The sequence below is a fragment of the Mauremys reevesii genome, linkage group 10, assembly GCF_016161935.1.
Source record: "Mauremys reevesii isolate NIE-2019 linkage group 10, ASM1616193v1, whole genome shotgun sequence".
Taxonomy (NCBI): Eukaryota; Metazoa; Chordata; order Testudines; family Geoemydidae; genus Mauremys; species Mauremys reevesii.
In genome coordinates this window covers 80,338,281-80,355,382 of record NC_052632.1, presented here as the reverse complement: position 1 = coordinate 80,355,382, position 17,102 = coordinate 80,338,281, and the positions used below count along the sequence as shown (strand labels likewise).

The 17,102-nt window shown below is 43.4% G+C and overlaps 1 protein-coding gene across 3 annotated transcripts in view; it reads right to left on the bottom strand.

Annotated features, from left to right (window-relative positions):
• Positions 1-17,102, bottom strand: part of LMF1 (lipase maturation factor 1) — a 329,598-nt gene that overhangs the window by 170,091 nt on the left and 142,405 nt on the right. For all 3 annotated transcript variants that reach the window (XM_039493486.1, XM_039493485.1, XM_039493487.1), the window contains one exon: positions 14,599-14,664. In XM_039493486.1, the coding sequence (XP_039349420.1) occupies positions 14,599-14,664 (66 nt within the window). The remainder of the gene's footprint in view (positions 1-14,598; positions 14,665-17,102) is intronic.

Below are 17,102 nucleotides of genomic sequence, written 5' to 3'. Positions count from 1 at the left end.
CATTCCTCCCTTATTGAGAGGGTAGCTCTCTCAAAGCTGAACTGAAAAGCTTAGGAAAAAAATAATTCAGCGTTAAAAACTGAGGGTAAATTAGAAGGCATTTGAAGAATATTTGCTACATCTTGAAATCCAAGAATCCCTTCTCCCCCTCTCCACTTCTTTCTGTTAGATTCCTTTCTTTTCCTTTTCAAGGCCCTGAATCAGAAAAGAACTGAAGCATATGCTTAGCTTTTAGCATATGCTTAAGCCCTATTTACTTCAATAGAACTTCAATGCTTTCCTAAACCCAGGCCAAAGATATGCATCATAAAGATCTCAGCCTATTTGTATTGGCATGAATTTTTATTCCTAAAAATCCCCTTCTACTTTATAACTTAGATTTATAAACCATTTCTTCAAACTGGAAAAAACCTGGCAGACAAATCTTGTACTTCCATTTTATTTTCAGTGAGTAAATACCCTAGGAATAAATATGTACCAAGGAATAATGGGATGAAAGAAACAAAGGGAAATTTAGCATCATTCTCCGCAGATAATCAAGTACACTGTGTGGCATAGAGAGATTAAGTAATCCAGCAAAGGTCACACAGGACAACAAGGTAACAACGTCAGTACACAGTTTTGCTCCTCTGAGTAACCCTATTGAAATTGCTGAAGCCCTGAGGAAAACATCCCTAGCAAGGGTAATGCTTAAGCATGTGCTGAAGTCCTATTGAAATCAACAGAACTTGAGCAGACACTGAGTAAGCACAGCCTTAAGTGCTTTCCTAAACTGAGGCCTGGATGCAGGATCCAGAACGAGACAACAGCTAGCTGACCACCCGAAAGATGAAATAATAGCAGTTTAAAAAGAGAGATGATTTGGGCCTGCCATGTGTAATTCCTTAATTTTATATTACGTTTTGAGGCAGTTTATCTTGTGAGGGACTCTGCTGTGTGTTGGGATGATGCATTTGAAATCTCATTCCATTTTTTATAATTCCATTTAGATTGTTACCGATTACCAGCCCTGCTTAATGGCATACACAGTCCCATCCAAGCTGTTTTTCTTTCACTCTGCATACTGTCCCTTTAAGAATGCATTTCCAGATTTGCTTTATATAACCATTGCCTTCCACAACCACCCTCAGACAATACAAAAATTTGCCCACCACTATAAAATTCACCTCCAATTTTAGCAAAAATTGTCACACTATTGTTTCCCTGGAAAATCTGCACACACAACTTATGTTTCAATTGCAACGAGACATGAGTGATGGTGATGATTTCAAAGAATTACAAATACCTTTTGGTTTGGCATCACTTGAGTTAGATAGCAAAAAATTGCGACCAAAAAGCCTCACAACAGTAGCCTTGGTTTGGATCTGGATCCTGTGTTATCATCGGATCATCACATTTTCCTGGTTCTCCAATTTTAACATTAACTAAGAGTTTGTCTATTTCTATATTTTGCTTCTGAAGCAGCCCTGACCTTTATAACATCCAGTTACTGCAATATGATTCCCTGTGGCACAATCAGAACTGAAAGCAAGAGACACATGTTTTGATTTGTTCTCCTTCATGTGACCACGTCACAAATACAGTACTTCAAACATACTCTACGCTGGGTTTTCGACACCTCTTCATTTATGCTGCCCACTTCTTCAGCCACAAGTCTAAGCATCTAGTGGCCTTGAGAAATACAAAGATCACATATATATTATTCTCAGCCAACCAATTTTAATGTCATTGTCTTGCGAAGTGCTGGGGATATGAGAGTAATTGGTTACTAATGAGTTGTCAATACTTTATCAAGGGGATCTAACTATTTTTTTTTTCATTTCCTTTTGATAAAACCTGTGCCAGGAGAGGTGCGTGTGATCACAGACTCTGTATGCGAAGGGCTGGGAAATCTATCCATTAAGAAAAACATTTTTTCCTAACCATAACCAAGGAAGATAGCAACAAACAGATATTGAGCTACACTTTTCCAGCAAGGTTTTAGGGGTTCTAGTTTGTGTTCAGTACTATGTCTAGCTCAAGTTGAAGGTCTGGCTCTCTAGCTGGAATAAGTTATTCTCAGAAAGCTTTGCTCACATTACTTTGGCACCTACATAAAGTCATTTTCTTCCCAAGACATGATCCTTCAAACTGAAGTAAGAGCTTGAGAATGCTGTTTATTAGCTTTAATAATTTACTAACTTGATCATCAACCCTATCTGGACTGAATTTTGTCTTCAGCGTAGAGACGGAGTCTGTGGAGTGCCACGTTTGTAAATATCCAGAGATGTATAAATGTTTTATAATATATTTGAAAACTCTTCAAGACTGCTTAGAATCACAGAAATGTCGGGCTGGAAGGAACCCTGACAGGTCAACAAGTCCAGCAAACCTAGACCATCCCTGACAGGTGTTTGTCCAACCTGTTCTTAAAAAAACCTCTGATGGGGATTCCACAACTTCCCTTGAAAGCCTATTCCAGAGCTTAACTACCATTATCGTAAGAAAGATTTTCCAAATATCTAACCTAAATCTCCACTGCTTCAGATTAAGCCCATTCCTTCTTGTCCTACCTCCAGTGACCATGGAAAACAATTGCTCACCATTGTCTTCATAAGAGCCAGGGCCGCCCGGAGGGGGGGGGGGCAAGTGGGGCAATTTGCCCCAGGCCCAGGGCCCCATAGGAGCCCCCACGAGAATATAGTATTCTATAGTATTGCAACTTTTTTTTATGGAAGGGGCCCCTGAAATTGCTTTGCCCCAGGCCCCCTGAATCCTCTGGGTGGCCCTGATAACAGCCCTTAACATATCTGAAGACTTATCAGCCCCCGCCCCGCAACCCCGTTTCCGACTCTCGATCTTCTTTTTCTCAAGACTGAATATACCCAGTTTTTTTAACCTTTCCTCATAGGTCAGGGTTTTCTAAACCTTTTATCATTTTTGTTGCTTTCCTCTAGACTCTCTCCAATTTGTCCGCCTCTTTCCTAAAGCGTGGTGCACAGAAATGGACACAGTACTTCAGCTGAGACCTCACCCGTGCCAAGTCAAGCAGGACAATCACTTCCCACTCTTACAAACAACATTCTTGTTAATACACTCTAGAATATTAGTCTTTTTCGCAACTGTACCACACTGCTGATGCATTCAATTAGTGATCCCCTATAATCCCCAGATCTTTTTCAGCAGTACTACCACTTGGCCAGTTATTCCCCATTTTGTAGGTGTGCATTTGATTTTTCCTTCCTAAGTGATGTACTTTGCACTCTTCTTTATTGAATTTCATCTTATTGATTTCAGATGAATTCTCCAATTTGTCAAGGTCATTTTGAATTCTAGTCCTGTCCTCCAAAGAGCTTGCAACCTCTCCAAACTTGGTGTCATCTGAAAATGTAGAAACACACTTTCCACTCCATTATCCAAGACCTTAATGAAAATATTGAATAGTACCAGACTCAAGACTGGCCCCCGTGGGACCCCATTTGATACAGCTTGCCAGTTGATAGCAGACCATTGCTAACTACTCTTTGAGTAAGGTCTTTCAACCAGTTGTGCACCCACCTTATAGTAATTTCAACGAGGCCACATTTCCCTAGTTTGCTTATGAGAATGTCATGTGGGACTGTGCCAAAAGCCTGACTAAAACAAGATATATCAGTCTACTGCTTCTCCTCTATTCACTACGCCACTAATACTGTCAAAGAAGGAAATCACATTGGTTTGGCTTGATGTATTCTTGACACATCCATGCTGGCTATTCCTTTTAACCCTATTATCTTCTAGGTGCTTACAAACTGATTGTTTAATTATTTGTTCCGGTATATTTCCAGGTGTTGAAGTTAGGATGACTGGTCCATAATCCCCTGGGTCCTCCTTGTTCCACTTTTAAATATAGGTAGTATATTTGCCCTTCTCCAATCCTCTGGCACCTCACCCATCTGCCATGAGTTCTTGAAGATAATTGCTAACGATTACGAGATTGTTTCAGCTAGTTCCTTAAGTACATTCTGATGAATTTCATCAGGCGCTGCCAACTTGAATATATCTAACTTATCTACATATTCTTTAACATGATTTTTCCCTATTTTGGCCTGCATTCCTTCCCCCCTTGTTGTTAATATTAACTATGTTGAGTATCTGGTTATCATTAACCTCGTTAGTGAAGACTGAATCAAAATAGGCCTTAAATACCTGAGTCTTCTTCATATCATCAGTCCCCCTAATAATCACACTTTCTCTTGCTCTTGCTCCTAATGTATTTAAAGAACCTCTTCTTATTGCCTTTTATATCCCTGGGTAACTCACTTTGTGCCTTAGCCTTTCTGATTTTGTCCCTATATGCTTGTGCTGTTCTTTTGTACTCCTCCTTAGCATTTCATCCATATTTCCACTTTTTTAGGATTCCTTTTTGATTGTCAGGTCATTAAAGAGCTCCTGATGTGCCATATTGGCCTCTTACTATTCTTCCTATCTTTCCTTTGTATCGGGATAGTTTGCAGTTGTGTCCTTAATATTGTCTCCTTAAGAAACTGCCACCTCTCCCGAAGTCCTTTATCCCTTAAATTTTCTTCCCAGGGTCCTTACCTACCACTTCTCTTGCGTTTGTGGAAGTCTGCCTTTTTGAAATCCATGGTCCTTATTCTGTTGCTCTCAGGCCTTCCTTTCCTTAGAATCATGAAATCCATCATTTCGTGATCACTTTCACCTAAGCTGCCTTCCACCTTCAGATTCGCAACCAATTCCTCCCCGTTGGTTATAATCAAGTCTAAAATAGCTGGCCCCCTAGTTATCTCCTCCACTTTCTGAAACAAAAAGTGGACTCCAATACATTTCAAGAACTTATGGGAGATTTTGTATTTTGTTGTATAACTTTTCCAAAAGATGTCTGGGTAGTGAAGATCCCCCATTATTACCAGGTCCTGTGTTTTGGATATTTCTGTTATTTTTCCTAGAAATGCCTCACCCACCTCTTCTTCCTGATTTGGTGTTCTATAGTAGAACCCTCCCATGACATCATTTCTATTTTTTCCCCTTTTATCTTTACCCAGCGACTTTCAACTGGTCTGCTCCCCACCTCCTTCTGAACGTTGGAACAGGTATATATATTCTTGATGTGTAAAGTGACACTTCCTCCCTTATTTTCCTGCCTAAACAAGCTATACACCCCTCTACATCAACATTCCAGTCATGAGATTTATCTCGCTAAATCTCTGAGACACCAATTAAGTCATAATTTAGTTTACGTACGAAAACTTCCAGTTCTCCCTGTTTATTCCCAGTATGTCTTGTGTTTGTGTGTGGATATCTTAGATGCTGAGCAGATTCCCCCACTGATTTTCCTCTTGCGGCTCCTATGTCCCTACTGTAATTATCCATGTTCTCTCCCAACTTCTAGCTCTCTGTTAAAGTCTCCCTTTTAATGCTTACCTGTGGGCTTTTGTCACCCACCCCCATGGGTGGCGGGTATCATTGGCTTGGGGAGGCTGTGCCTCCGCAAACAGACAGGGTAGCCCCGCCCACGCTCTGTGGCTCCAGATCACGCTGCCCACCCTCCTGGCGCTCTGGGGTTGGGGGCCCGGGGCCGCGCAGCCCCCCCTCCCGGAGTTTGGGGGCGCTAGCCTGGGAAAGGGGCTGGCAGCCGCTGTGGAAGGACTCTGGGCTTTGGCGGGGGTGTGTGTGCAGAAGGGGCATGACCTCGGGCGGAAGGGGCGGGACTGGGGGCTAGCCCCCCCGCAGCCAGCAGCTCATGCACTACCCATGCCCACCCACTTTGAACCTAGTTTAAAACCCTCTTCGCTAGCCTGGCTAGTTCTTGGTCAGGCGGACCCCATCTCTTCCCAACAGGCCTCCTTCCCGGCAAAGCATTCCACAGTTGAGGAAACTGAAGCCATCCCATTGACCCGTTGAACAGCAACATGCCCAGAAATGTATTTTAAATTCTCCTTTTACTTATTTTCACTCTGCTCCAGCTCCTCTTAATTCCCATTAATCTGTAACTAAAAAAGATGCTTTGTATTGGAGGGCTGGTTTATCTAATGCTCAGAAACATCGGAGTCCCCATCAGGATAGAGTGGCTTAGAATATAACCTATCCCAAGATACTAGTGATGACACAGACAGATAATTTACTGTCCCACCAAAATTAATTGCTAGGGAATGAATTTTTAATTACTTTACTCGTGCATAAAAAGTTTGACAAAGGTAGACAAAATGTCTAATGATGACTTCTCTAGGAGAAAAAAGAAATCAAGAGGCAGTTAAAGAAACAAACTGGAACTAACCAGCAAGCTTCCTTCTCATCTTTATCAGCATGGCTATCAGTCAGCAAGCACATAATTAGGAACAAAAGATACTGTGCTCTGGACGGGGCTTTTGTATGAAGTGGAGATCTGCCGTATGCAAAAGGTTACAGTGCTGATTGATGGGATCTGTTTAAGAAAAATGGTTATAGAATAATTAGCAACAATTTGTAGAAACTGGAAGAAGCGACCTCTTATGTTCTGTGCAGTATCTAGCGTAAGGAACGACAAAGCTTTTCCCAGGAGCGCTGTCAAACTTAGAAGGCCTAGAGCGTGACTCAATTATTTCTCTTCCAATACCTGCTTGGCAAAGTTAATGTGACTCTCTAGACTTCTTAAAACTAAAAGCTTCTTGTGTTTCCTATTTAATAAATAATTAAGGCATGCTGGGCACTTATGAGTGGTCAGACAATAGCAAAATGCCGTGCTAGAAATATAGTCTTCTGGAAAGGGAAAAGGATCTCAGGCTTCTTTGGCCACAGACTTTGTCTCTCCTTGGGCAAGTCTCGTAACAGCTCTGTGCCTCAGTTTCCCCATCTGTAAACTTGCCTAGTTCACAAGGGATCACAAGGCTTAATTCAGCAAATGGATGTAAAGCACTTCAAGATTCTTGGATTGACGGTACCAGAGAAGGGCAAGGTATTATATTCTTAGATTATTATTTTGTGTGTGTTTATGGTGAAACCTTTATGTAAGGAAAGAGATGTAATATCCACACTCCCGTAATTCTGCAAAGGAACCTCAATCCTGACCTGCAGTATCCCTTGTTATTCCCATCCTATTACACAGCAGGACACCTCAACTTGCACCTTCTGCTATTACAGTCCTACGTATTTTGTCCTTAAATCTTGATGCACCGTTTTAAACAAAAGATTTCTTCACACAGATGACTTGTGTCCTGTATATTTCTTCTGTGCTATGAGTGACATTCACCCTTGTCTAGCGGGTCAGCACACAGAGTTAAATCCCACTGTAAGATCCTCAAATAGGGCACAAATGGTACTTAATGTGCTGCACAGATTTTGGGCTTATCCTCTGAAAATTTCACCCTCATTGCTTACACACATGGTATTTTAGGGCTGTGGAAAGTTATAGATCATGTTTCTTTCTTGTTCTGACAGAGACAGCGATTTCTCCTTCATTTCCCAGTCTCTTTCCAACTGAGGAATTGCTGCCTCTGTGGTATTTGAGAGAGACAAGGTGGGTTAACTGGTCATGAAAACACAGCATAGATGGAGCAATGCATCAGAAATGATCTGCTCATTTCAGTAAGTCAAACGTCAAGTATTCTTTCTGTGACTTCGCAGACTTGAAATGACAGTTACGAGTCAGTCGGGGGAGGATGGTCACACTTAATAAAGACAATAATTTTTAAAGAAGGCAATTTTGCAAGGCATCTCTCCATGTCAATTGTAATGACAGTGTAATCAAAAAACAACAATGCACTGACAATCACCACAAAACACATCCCTGGAACACAGACCAAAGGGAACCATCTTCCACTGGCCCGCAAGAGACAGGATAAGTGTAATCAAATAGGACTTTCCCCCTTCTAAGATTACCTCATTATCTGATTCCACTGAGACTAATGCTGGAAACCAAAAACACGGGCTCTGTTTGGACTAGATTTGAGTTTACATATGCAAATCCCCCCATGCCACTCAAATCTTTCCCGTGCCAGGACATATGGCTACAAGGTGTTCCACAAAACGAGCGCGCCGTTCAGACATCTGCATCTTTGAACGGAGATTTCAAATATGGGTGTTGTGCATGGATTTACCCTGACAGTGCACGGAAAGGCATTGTGCTTATGCCGGCTGAGCTGCATACACACAATCCGCAGACAATGGGCCAGATCCTCTGCTTTGCTGATATACATTTGGCAAAACAGGGGATGGGAAGGGACTGATTACAGCTCCCTGATTCTCTGCCTGACCCTCTATCCCAGTGCATGTTAGAGCAGGCTAGAAGGCTGCTCTGACCTGTGCCAGCTGGCAACAGGCCCCCCCCAAGCTGGGTGCGCTCCAGGAATAGACCCAAGCTGAGCACACACCAGCAATCCTCCTGCCCCTCCTCCTTCCCCCCACCTTCCCCAGAGGCTGCAGGGAGCGTGACACAGGAGCCAGTTATGTTGGCTTCATACTCCTTAGGGACTCCCCCATGCCAGCTGGAAAGATATGGCCAGTCACTGCTCCTAAGCAGTGCAAAGGGACCAAAGCAGGGTGGAGAATCTGCCCCACAGCCTAGCTCCTTGGGTGTGCTTCTGCGGCAGCTGGATTGATGGGGAGTGATGTCACGGACTCCAGTGGGAGCAGAATCTCTTTTGTCTATCCTTGTGTACACAGTAGATAAGTAGTTAATAAAAAATAAAAACAAACAGTAATAAACTCAGAAGCCATCTCCATCCACGTTAAGTGCACAGTCAATATGTTTAACTGAATGCAATTCAAAAGCAACCAATTTAAAAAGTAGCAAAAGGATTTCTTAAAAAAAAAAAAATAGCAACCCTCAATGCAAAATTAATCTAACCACAGCAGTCAGTGCTAGAACTGCTACAAGCATGAATCATAATAAAGCAGAAGCAGACTTTCAAAGCTAGGTCTGCTAATGCAATTATGTGCATACGTTTTCACAGGTTAACTTGTGTGTGCTAATACCTGATGTATAGGTTCCCCTGACGGCAGCCTGTACACCCTGACTTTGTGCATGCCCGATTGTGCAGATGTCCGGGCCTGGCTTTGGTTCTCTGGACTTTTCAAAGCTCTGTATAACCTTTAACGAATTAACCACCATAATTCCCCTTTGTCATATCCAATCACAGCTCCACCTTCGGAACACAAATTACCCATCCTTCAACAAATGGAGAACCCAAGGCAAAGAGTGGTTAAACAACGTGCTCCAGGTGACGCAGTAACTCACTGGAGGAGCTGGGATTAGAATTTAGGATCCCTGGCACCTATATTACAGCAGCAAGGGAAATCAAGTGCAAGTATCCTTTTACATCATCTTCTACACCTATTTGAATAAATCTACTCCTACCGTACCTCCTCCTGAGATGATGCAGCAACAAGTGAAGCCTGGAAAATACCATGTCTGTATAAACAATGCATTCTGACATTTCCCTCTCCAAATTACACAAACGTAAGGGTCATAAGCCTTCCAAACAAAGAGCCTTAGCTTGAGGAACAGATCTCCATGAAGTCTTGGGTTAAGGCCCAAGGGGGGCAAAGAAGGGCAAAAAACATGCTCTTTGTTTAATTACCGAAGCCATAACAACATGTTATTTTATACATGATTTCCGACAAAAGTGGAAATGTTATTTTCCACAAGCGTAGCTGCTGGTTCTACTACAAATAAATAGTAGAGTGTATGCTCAATATGCAAGGGATGGGGGCCATGTGTTTTCATTAATTCTCTTGGCAAGTGAGCACATGTAGATGTTGGATTGGAGTATCGGATTGGAATATGAGAGCCGGGGTGGCCAACATACATCACTGCAGACTAAATTTGGCCCGCGTCCATTTGAAAGTTGGTCCATTACCCAGTTTTATCATTCTAATTACAAGCAGCCTCCCGAATAATTTCCTCCCTTCCAGGGACATCTTCAGCTACAGCCTGTTTCTCCTCCTCTTTTCCTCCCACTGCTTAGATGGATTCTGCGGTACAGTTCTGTAAGCAGCTTTCTCCCTCTCTTACTCCCACTTCACTGCAGAGTCGGGTTCTTGGTAACTATGGTGCTGTAAAGGGGAGCAGCTGGCAGGTATGCATGAAATAATTTGGTCAAGGGAGTGGGCGGGACATGGTTTTTCTACTGATCTCACCTGCTGGGAGATATCAATGGTGGAAGCTAGGGATAAAGGTGGATGCGGAAGAGCTTGGCTATGGGACCACCCTGGAGAAGAAGAGTCTTGCGTCTGGTGGCAATTTGTTCGTCTGTCCTTTCAAATGGGCATATACCCAACATTACATATAGTAGGTGAAGGCTTTACATGGCTACAACCCCTCTAAAAAGCTAATCAACTAATCAAACAGAAATTTTGCCTGTACTGGAACTGACTACCCCACCCCCATCCCCAATAATGTGAGGAGTGCCATGTCTTAAAGCTTCAATGACCCCCAAACCATCCTGGCTGTGTTTTTAGGTCTCATCCAAAATACGGAATACGTAGGAAACAATGAAATAGAGCGTGTTCCTTTCCACTTAGCGCTGCCTGCCTGAGGAGCGTTTTGTCAAATCATCTCTACCACGTACGTAACGAAGAGAGCCTGTGTGTGTCAAGTTTAATCTACAGCTGTATTTAGGAGTTTTATCTACTATTGCCAAGGTTGGACCGCTTTCTTTTCCTTTCATTGCAGTTGCTGCTGTGGATTTAAATAATTGATACTGATAATGTTATCTTCTTTGTGCTCCTGTCTCTGATGACTTCTGCAGGTTTGGGATCCTGCATTATGGATATGAGGGGAGTGAATTTAATTAACTTTCTGGGCTACAAAGCTGATTCTGGTGTTGATTTAAAAAATCATAGTACTCTGCAGGATGATTGTTGTAGGTTAGGGTCACCTGAGACAGCTGGTGATGGAATCACAATTATCTCTGTCATGGGTTGGCTTTCCTTTGACTGTTCCCAGGTGTAGAAAAGCATACAGGACAGAGGGGCATTCTTGCTATTAATCATAAGAACATAAGAATGGCCATACTGGGTCAGACCAAAGGTCCATCCAGCCCAGTATCCTGTCTTCCGACAGTGCCAGGTGCCCCAGAGGGAGTGAACCTAACAGGTAATGATCAAGTGATCTCTCTCCTGCCATCCATCTCCATCCTCTGACAAACAGAGGCCAGGGACACCATTCCCTACCCATCCTGGCTAATAGCCATTAATGGATTTAACCTCCATGAATTTATCTAGTTCTCTTTTAAACCCTGTTATAGTCCCTGCCTTCACAACCTCCTCAGGCAAGGAGTTCCACAGGTTGACTGTGCACTGTGTGAAGAAGAATTTCCTTCTATTTGTTTTAAACCTGCTGCCCATTAAATCCAAAATGAAGTAGGCAGCTAGGGACATTTTACCATGGCTGCCTTTGTGTTAGGATTAAAAACTCTAGTATTCAAGGGTCTTTGTGTCTGAAATCTGTACTCTAGATGTCCTGACGCAATATACATTCAGAGAGCATGCACTTCTTAATTCATTTTTCACGCAACGCACTGTCAGCCTCTGGAACTCCTTGCCAGAGGGTGTTGTGAAGGTCAATACTATAACGGGGTTCAAAAGGGAGCTAGAAGATAAGTCCATCATTCATGGAAGATAAGTCCATCAATGGCTATTAGCCAGGATGGGCAGGAATGGTGTCCCTAGCCTCTGTTTGCCAGAAGCTGGGAATGGGCGACAGAGGATGGATCACTTGATGATAACCTGTCTGTTCATTCCCTTTGGGGCATCTGCCATTGGCCACTTTCAGAGGAGAGGATACTGGGCTTGATGGACCTTTGGTGTGATCCAGTATGGCCATTCTCATGTTCTTATTTAATGCCTGCAGCTGAATAGCAGTAGCTGTATAATGTAGTCATGAGCTACACATGCGCAAAAGTGCCTTTCAAAGCAACTCCCCAACTTTAAAATAAATAAATACCAAAAAGAAGTAAGCAGCAAAAAGGCAAATTCTACATTTTGGACTAATACCCATAAACCCCCCAAAAGAAATTAATCCACTTTTAACTAGCTTACAAGAGCAAAAAGTAAAAGGCTTGAGATGCTGGTAAACTTCTAATTTTTTTATTTTATTTTTCATATTGTGGAAGTTAAGGCCCTGATCCCTCAGTAGGATAGGAGTGGGTGGATGGACCCCTGTTACCGTGTGGAGTCCCTTTGTCTTAAATGGTGGGGGAGGGAGGGAGGTACTGAAAGAACTTTCCAACTTGTTATTTATCTCCCTATTGAGCTCACCCCTCCAGAAAAAAAAAGAAGAAAAAAAAGAGGCATGCGTACATCTTGCAACGCATTCTGAAGGTCAGAAAACTTAGGTTCTACCAGACCTTCAGTGGAAGAGGAGATGATTTCCAGAGATGATGGTCCACTGAAAATGTCTCCCCAGATATAGGGATTGTCAGACTCCATATCCTACCTTAGCTCAATTGCTGGATTAAAGTGAAAAGATGCAGATCTCTAAAATCCTCGGGATGACCTGGGGCAAAGCCAACATCAGAAACTGCACCAGGAAATCAATCAGGAGCCATTGCAAAGTTGAGCAACCAGGTGCAATGTGCTCCACTGCTAAGCAGGTAGAAAAATGTATTATAAACAATAGATCTAATACATATTTAACAATAAACCATCAGGTTTATTAGATACAAAGAAGAAAAGAATGCTGCCCCAGCAGTTTCCTTGATTATGCAGCCAAGGGACCAAGGTTATTTGACCAGTTTACCGTCACAGGTATCTCCTTTTGTAATCCCAGGCCCACATCAAATGCAAAGGCCAAATCATGATCACAAGAATGCAGGATGGTGTTGCTACATCTCTCTGCAATCTAAGGGGTGATAATGCCCGGAGCCAGAACACAAACAGCTATTTATTACCAACGTGAAAACAAATCACTGAAATGGATTTCAAAAGGCAAGAGAAAAGTACACAGAGTGAGAACTTAATGATTCACGCTCAACGTCTTTGATCGCACTTTGTTTCTACGCGACATTTCTGCTCAAATACGTCTGTATTTTGGAAGAGTAAACAGAAAGCACCTATCCTCTGAAAATCACACCGTTGAAGGTGTCTCAACCTGAACACCCAAACACTGAGACATCAACAATCACTAGTCATTTTTCAAAGTCTTAGCCCTGGATAAACGTGATAAGAGCGACATCTTGGAATGCTAAAAGACGAGCAAACGAGCAGGCCTTCTATCTACCTGATGTGGACTACCAAGTTTCAAATCCCATTCATCTAGCACTGCTTTGGTGCATCGGTGTCAACTATATGATAGGATTGCAGCTGGCTCTCCCCAAATCCTATGCTCATTGATTGGTCCTTCCAGGTATAATAAACCTTTGCTCACTCATTATAAAGGCTTGTCAAAACTTTCACTATGTCACATGAAGATAAAATTGTGTTTATATCTTTAAAGCAAGTTCTGACAAAAACAAAAACAAAAACTTGTAAAAGACAGAAATTGAAAGAGAGGACTTGATTGGATATTATAGACTCATAGACATTAAGGTCAGAAGGGACCATTATGATCATCTAGTCTGACCTCCTGCACAAAGCAGGCCACAGAATCTTACCCATCCACTTCTATAACAAACCACTAACCTATGTCTAAGGGCTAGTCTACACTTACCAGCTAATCTGACGCGATAGTTCGAACTCCTCCACCACTGCAACGCTATTCACGTAGCTGAACTTGCTTAGTGTAGACCTGCCCTGAGTTATTGAAGTCTTCAAATTGTGGTTTGAAGACCTCAAGCTGCAGAGAATCCTCCAGCAAGTGACCCCGCCCCATGCTGCAGAGGAAGGTGAAAAACCTCCAGGGCCTCTGCCAATCTGCCCCGGAGGAAAACTCCTTCCCGACCCCAAATATGGCGATCAGTTAAACCCTGAGCACATGGGCAAGACTCACCAGCCAGCACCCAGGAAAGAATTCTCTGCAGTAACTCGGATCCCATCCCATCTAACATCCCATCACAGATCACTGGGCATACTTACCTGCTGATAATCAAAGATCAATTGCCAAAATTAATTGCCAAAATTGGCTATCCCATCATACCATCCCCTCCCATAAACTTATCAAGCTTAGTCTTAAAGGCAGATATGTCTTTTGCCCCCACTACTCCCCTTGGAAGGCTGTTCCAGAACTTCACTCCTCTAATGGTTAGAAACCTTCGTCTAATTTCAAGTCTAAACTTCCTAGTGTCCAGTTTATACCCATTTGTTCTTGTGTTCACATTGGTACTAAGCTTAAATAATTCCTCTCCCTCCCTAATATTAATCCCTCTGATATATTTATAAAGGGCCAATGTCCCTTCTTGCACCATTTTCACACAGGGAGTAAGTTGGCTGAGTCCCGTGATGTTGGTCCTGACTCATACTAGTGAGAGAGGGCTAGGAGGAAGCGGTCTCATGGGTTTACTGGATGGAAAAAAGTTGTATGGCTCATTGATATTGATGAAGTTATCAGGAGCGCCTCAGATTACAACGGTTGGGTTGGGTTGGGGTGGGAGTGGGGGAACAACTGCAACCCAGCTGGAGAAAGAGAGAAAAGATGTCGGGAAAAAGGGAGGATTACTAACGAGGTAAAGCAGACAGGCAACTAGTGGTGTTCAGAATGCTCACCTCATAATGATAATCCATACAGGTCAACTCTCTCCAGCAGCGATCACCTCGGATTTTAATCAACCCCTGTTAGAAAAAAAACAAAAACAAACGTTTCTTTTCTTTTACTTTACACTTCAAGAGAATACCTCAATATGTCATGCTACAGTCAAGCCACAGGGAGAGAACCACACATGAACAGTGCAAAACAACACAGATTTCAATGAATAACTTCTTTTAAAAGCCACCCTTCTTCTGCGCCCAAGCTTTCATTTATTATACTTTAGAGAACATGGTAAATGCCAGAGTACTCAGAAAAATAGTTTCTAGGCAACAGACACTTTCCATTTTCTGTTTAATTAAAATAATTTGACGTATAAGTCTCACTGGAATGTGACACATCATTTAAAATGTGACAGATAAGGTGGCAGAAGATATCACGGTGATATGTGCCTGGACGGATAGATAAAAGCATGCCGAAACACGTATTATTTGAGATCAAACTGAGGGACTCTCCCTGCATTTGATCCTCCTGTGGAGCCGAGGATGTGCAGCACCTTAGAGGTCCATGAAGGGACCGGAGGTGATAAGGTAATACCCACACACAAAGGGTAAGCCAGCCAATGTAGGTGTCTCACGCTCACAGCACCTATATCACGGAAAAGGTGGGGGTACATTGCCAAGTGTATCTGATGTCTGATAACAATCTCTTATCAACAGCTACAAAGGGAAATGTGTGCACTTGTCTCCGAGGTCGACAATTTTTATAGTGGGGGTGCTGAGAGTCATTGACTCAACCTGTAAACCCTGTATGTGAACCCCACTTCATGCCATGGGGTTCAGCCACACCCCCACATCCTTAATTCCAGCCCCTAGGCTGAGGAGGATGGAATACAAGACAGGAAAAGCCAGGCTGCAAAATGCGATTATTTATTATAAAAATATATGGAGCTATACCTATCTCATAGAACTGGAAGGGATCCCGAAAGGTCATCGAGTCCAGCCCCTGCCTTCACTAGCAGGACCAAGTACTGGTTTTGCCCCAGATCCCTCAGTGGCCCCCTCAAGGATTGAACTCACAACCCTGGTTTAGCAGGCCAATGCTCAAACCACTGACTGAGCTATCCCTCCCCCGATCTGTTATCTATCTGGTGCCTTGCTTAGACAGACAGTAAGCCCTTTAAGGCAGGGTCCCCCGTTTAATTGTGTGCCAAACACAATGGGCCTCAGATCCCCAACTGGAGCCCCAACATTACTGCAATACAAATACCAACAAGAGTAATGGCAGCAACTATTAAGAATACAGGATCCGAGGCCAAGGGACCCAGTGCTGAGCCCAGGGAGCAGCCTGGGCATCTCTGTGGGTATGTCTAAAAACCCACGGCTGGCCCTGCAAGACGGGAGGGTCCCAGAGCTCAGGCTGCAGCCCAAGAACGAATGTCTACACCGCCCGTAAACAGCCTCTTAGCCCAAGCCCCATGAACCCAAGTCAGCTGGCATGAGCCCCAGACAAACCCTGGGATAAGCTGCGAGAGCGTCCCACGCACGAGCTGCTGAATGGCTCCAAAGACGGGCTGCCACAGCCCTCTGCCCCCACCACGCCCAGCTGCAGCGGGTGGGAAGGACAGGAGGAAGAGCAGAGCATCCATGGAGCAGTTAGGGCCTCTCTCTGTAAGGAGCTGAAGAGCTACCTCCAAAGCCCTCTGACTTTGGAGTTCAAGACCCTGAGGCAACTCTCTCTCCCTCTCCCCCTGCCTCGTGGCTGAGGCCCACCTCCGCCTCTTACCACAAGATCCTCCATATTAAAGCAGACAATTAATGCTGCCTTAGGAACCAAACAGAGGACCCAGGCTGGATATGCTGATGCAATCAAAGTAATTAGGGAAACAAAAGAAGAGAAGAGGAAGGAAGCTGACAGGCTTAAATGCAGATGGATACACTAATGACAGGTCTGCTCTACCTTAGGTTAGAGGTTGGCAGTGAAATAAGCAGGTATCAGAGGTTGCTGTGCACTGATATTTCACGGCCACAACTGAGTGACATTTCCAAATCAGCGGGTCCATTCCATGGCTGGCAGTAATATTAGGATTAAATTTCTTTGCCTCAGAGATGAAGACTAAAAAGGAATCAGTCGTCCACAGCAGAAAGACACCTGGCCAGAGATGAGTCTGTTAGCAGGAAACCATGCAATCAAGCCATGCCAGCCTGAAGGTATGCAGATTAGGAGAGGCTGCTTTGATGTATGGTTAAAGGTCTCTGATTAGGATCACACAATATCCCAAATTGAGGAAAGCTTCACTAGTCAAAAGGTTGAGACAAGCTCTACGGTCTGTATACAATTAGGGGAGATTTGCCTACCTTCCTAGGTTACCTAAATTATACAATTCCCTCTTTCTTTAGTAGAAAAACACATTCATTTCCTCCATCAACCTGTGCTCAGGGAAGGCAGAGCTGAGGGCATGCTGAAGTTTTTGCCTTTGCAATACAAAACATCGAGGCCAAAGTTTTCCACAAATGTCCAGCGA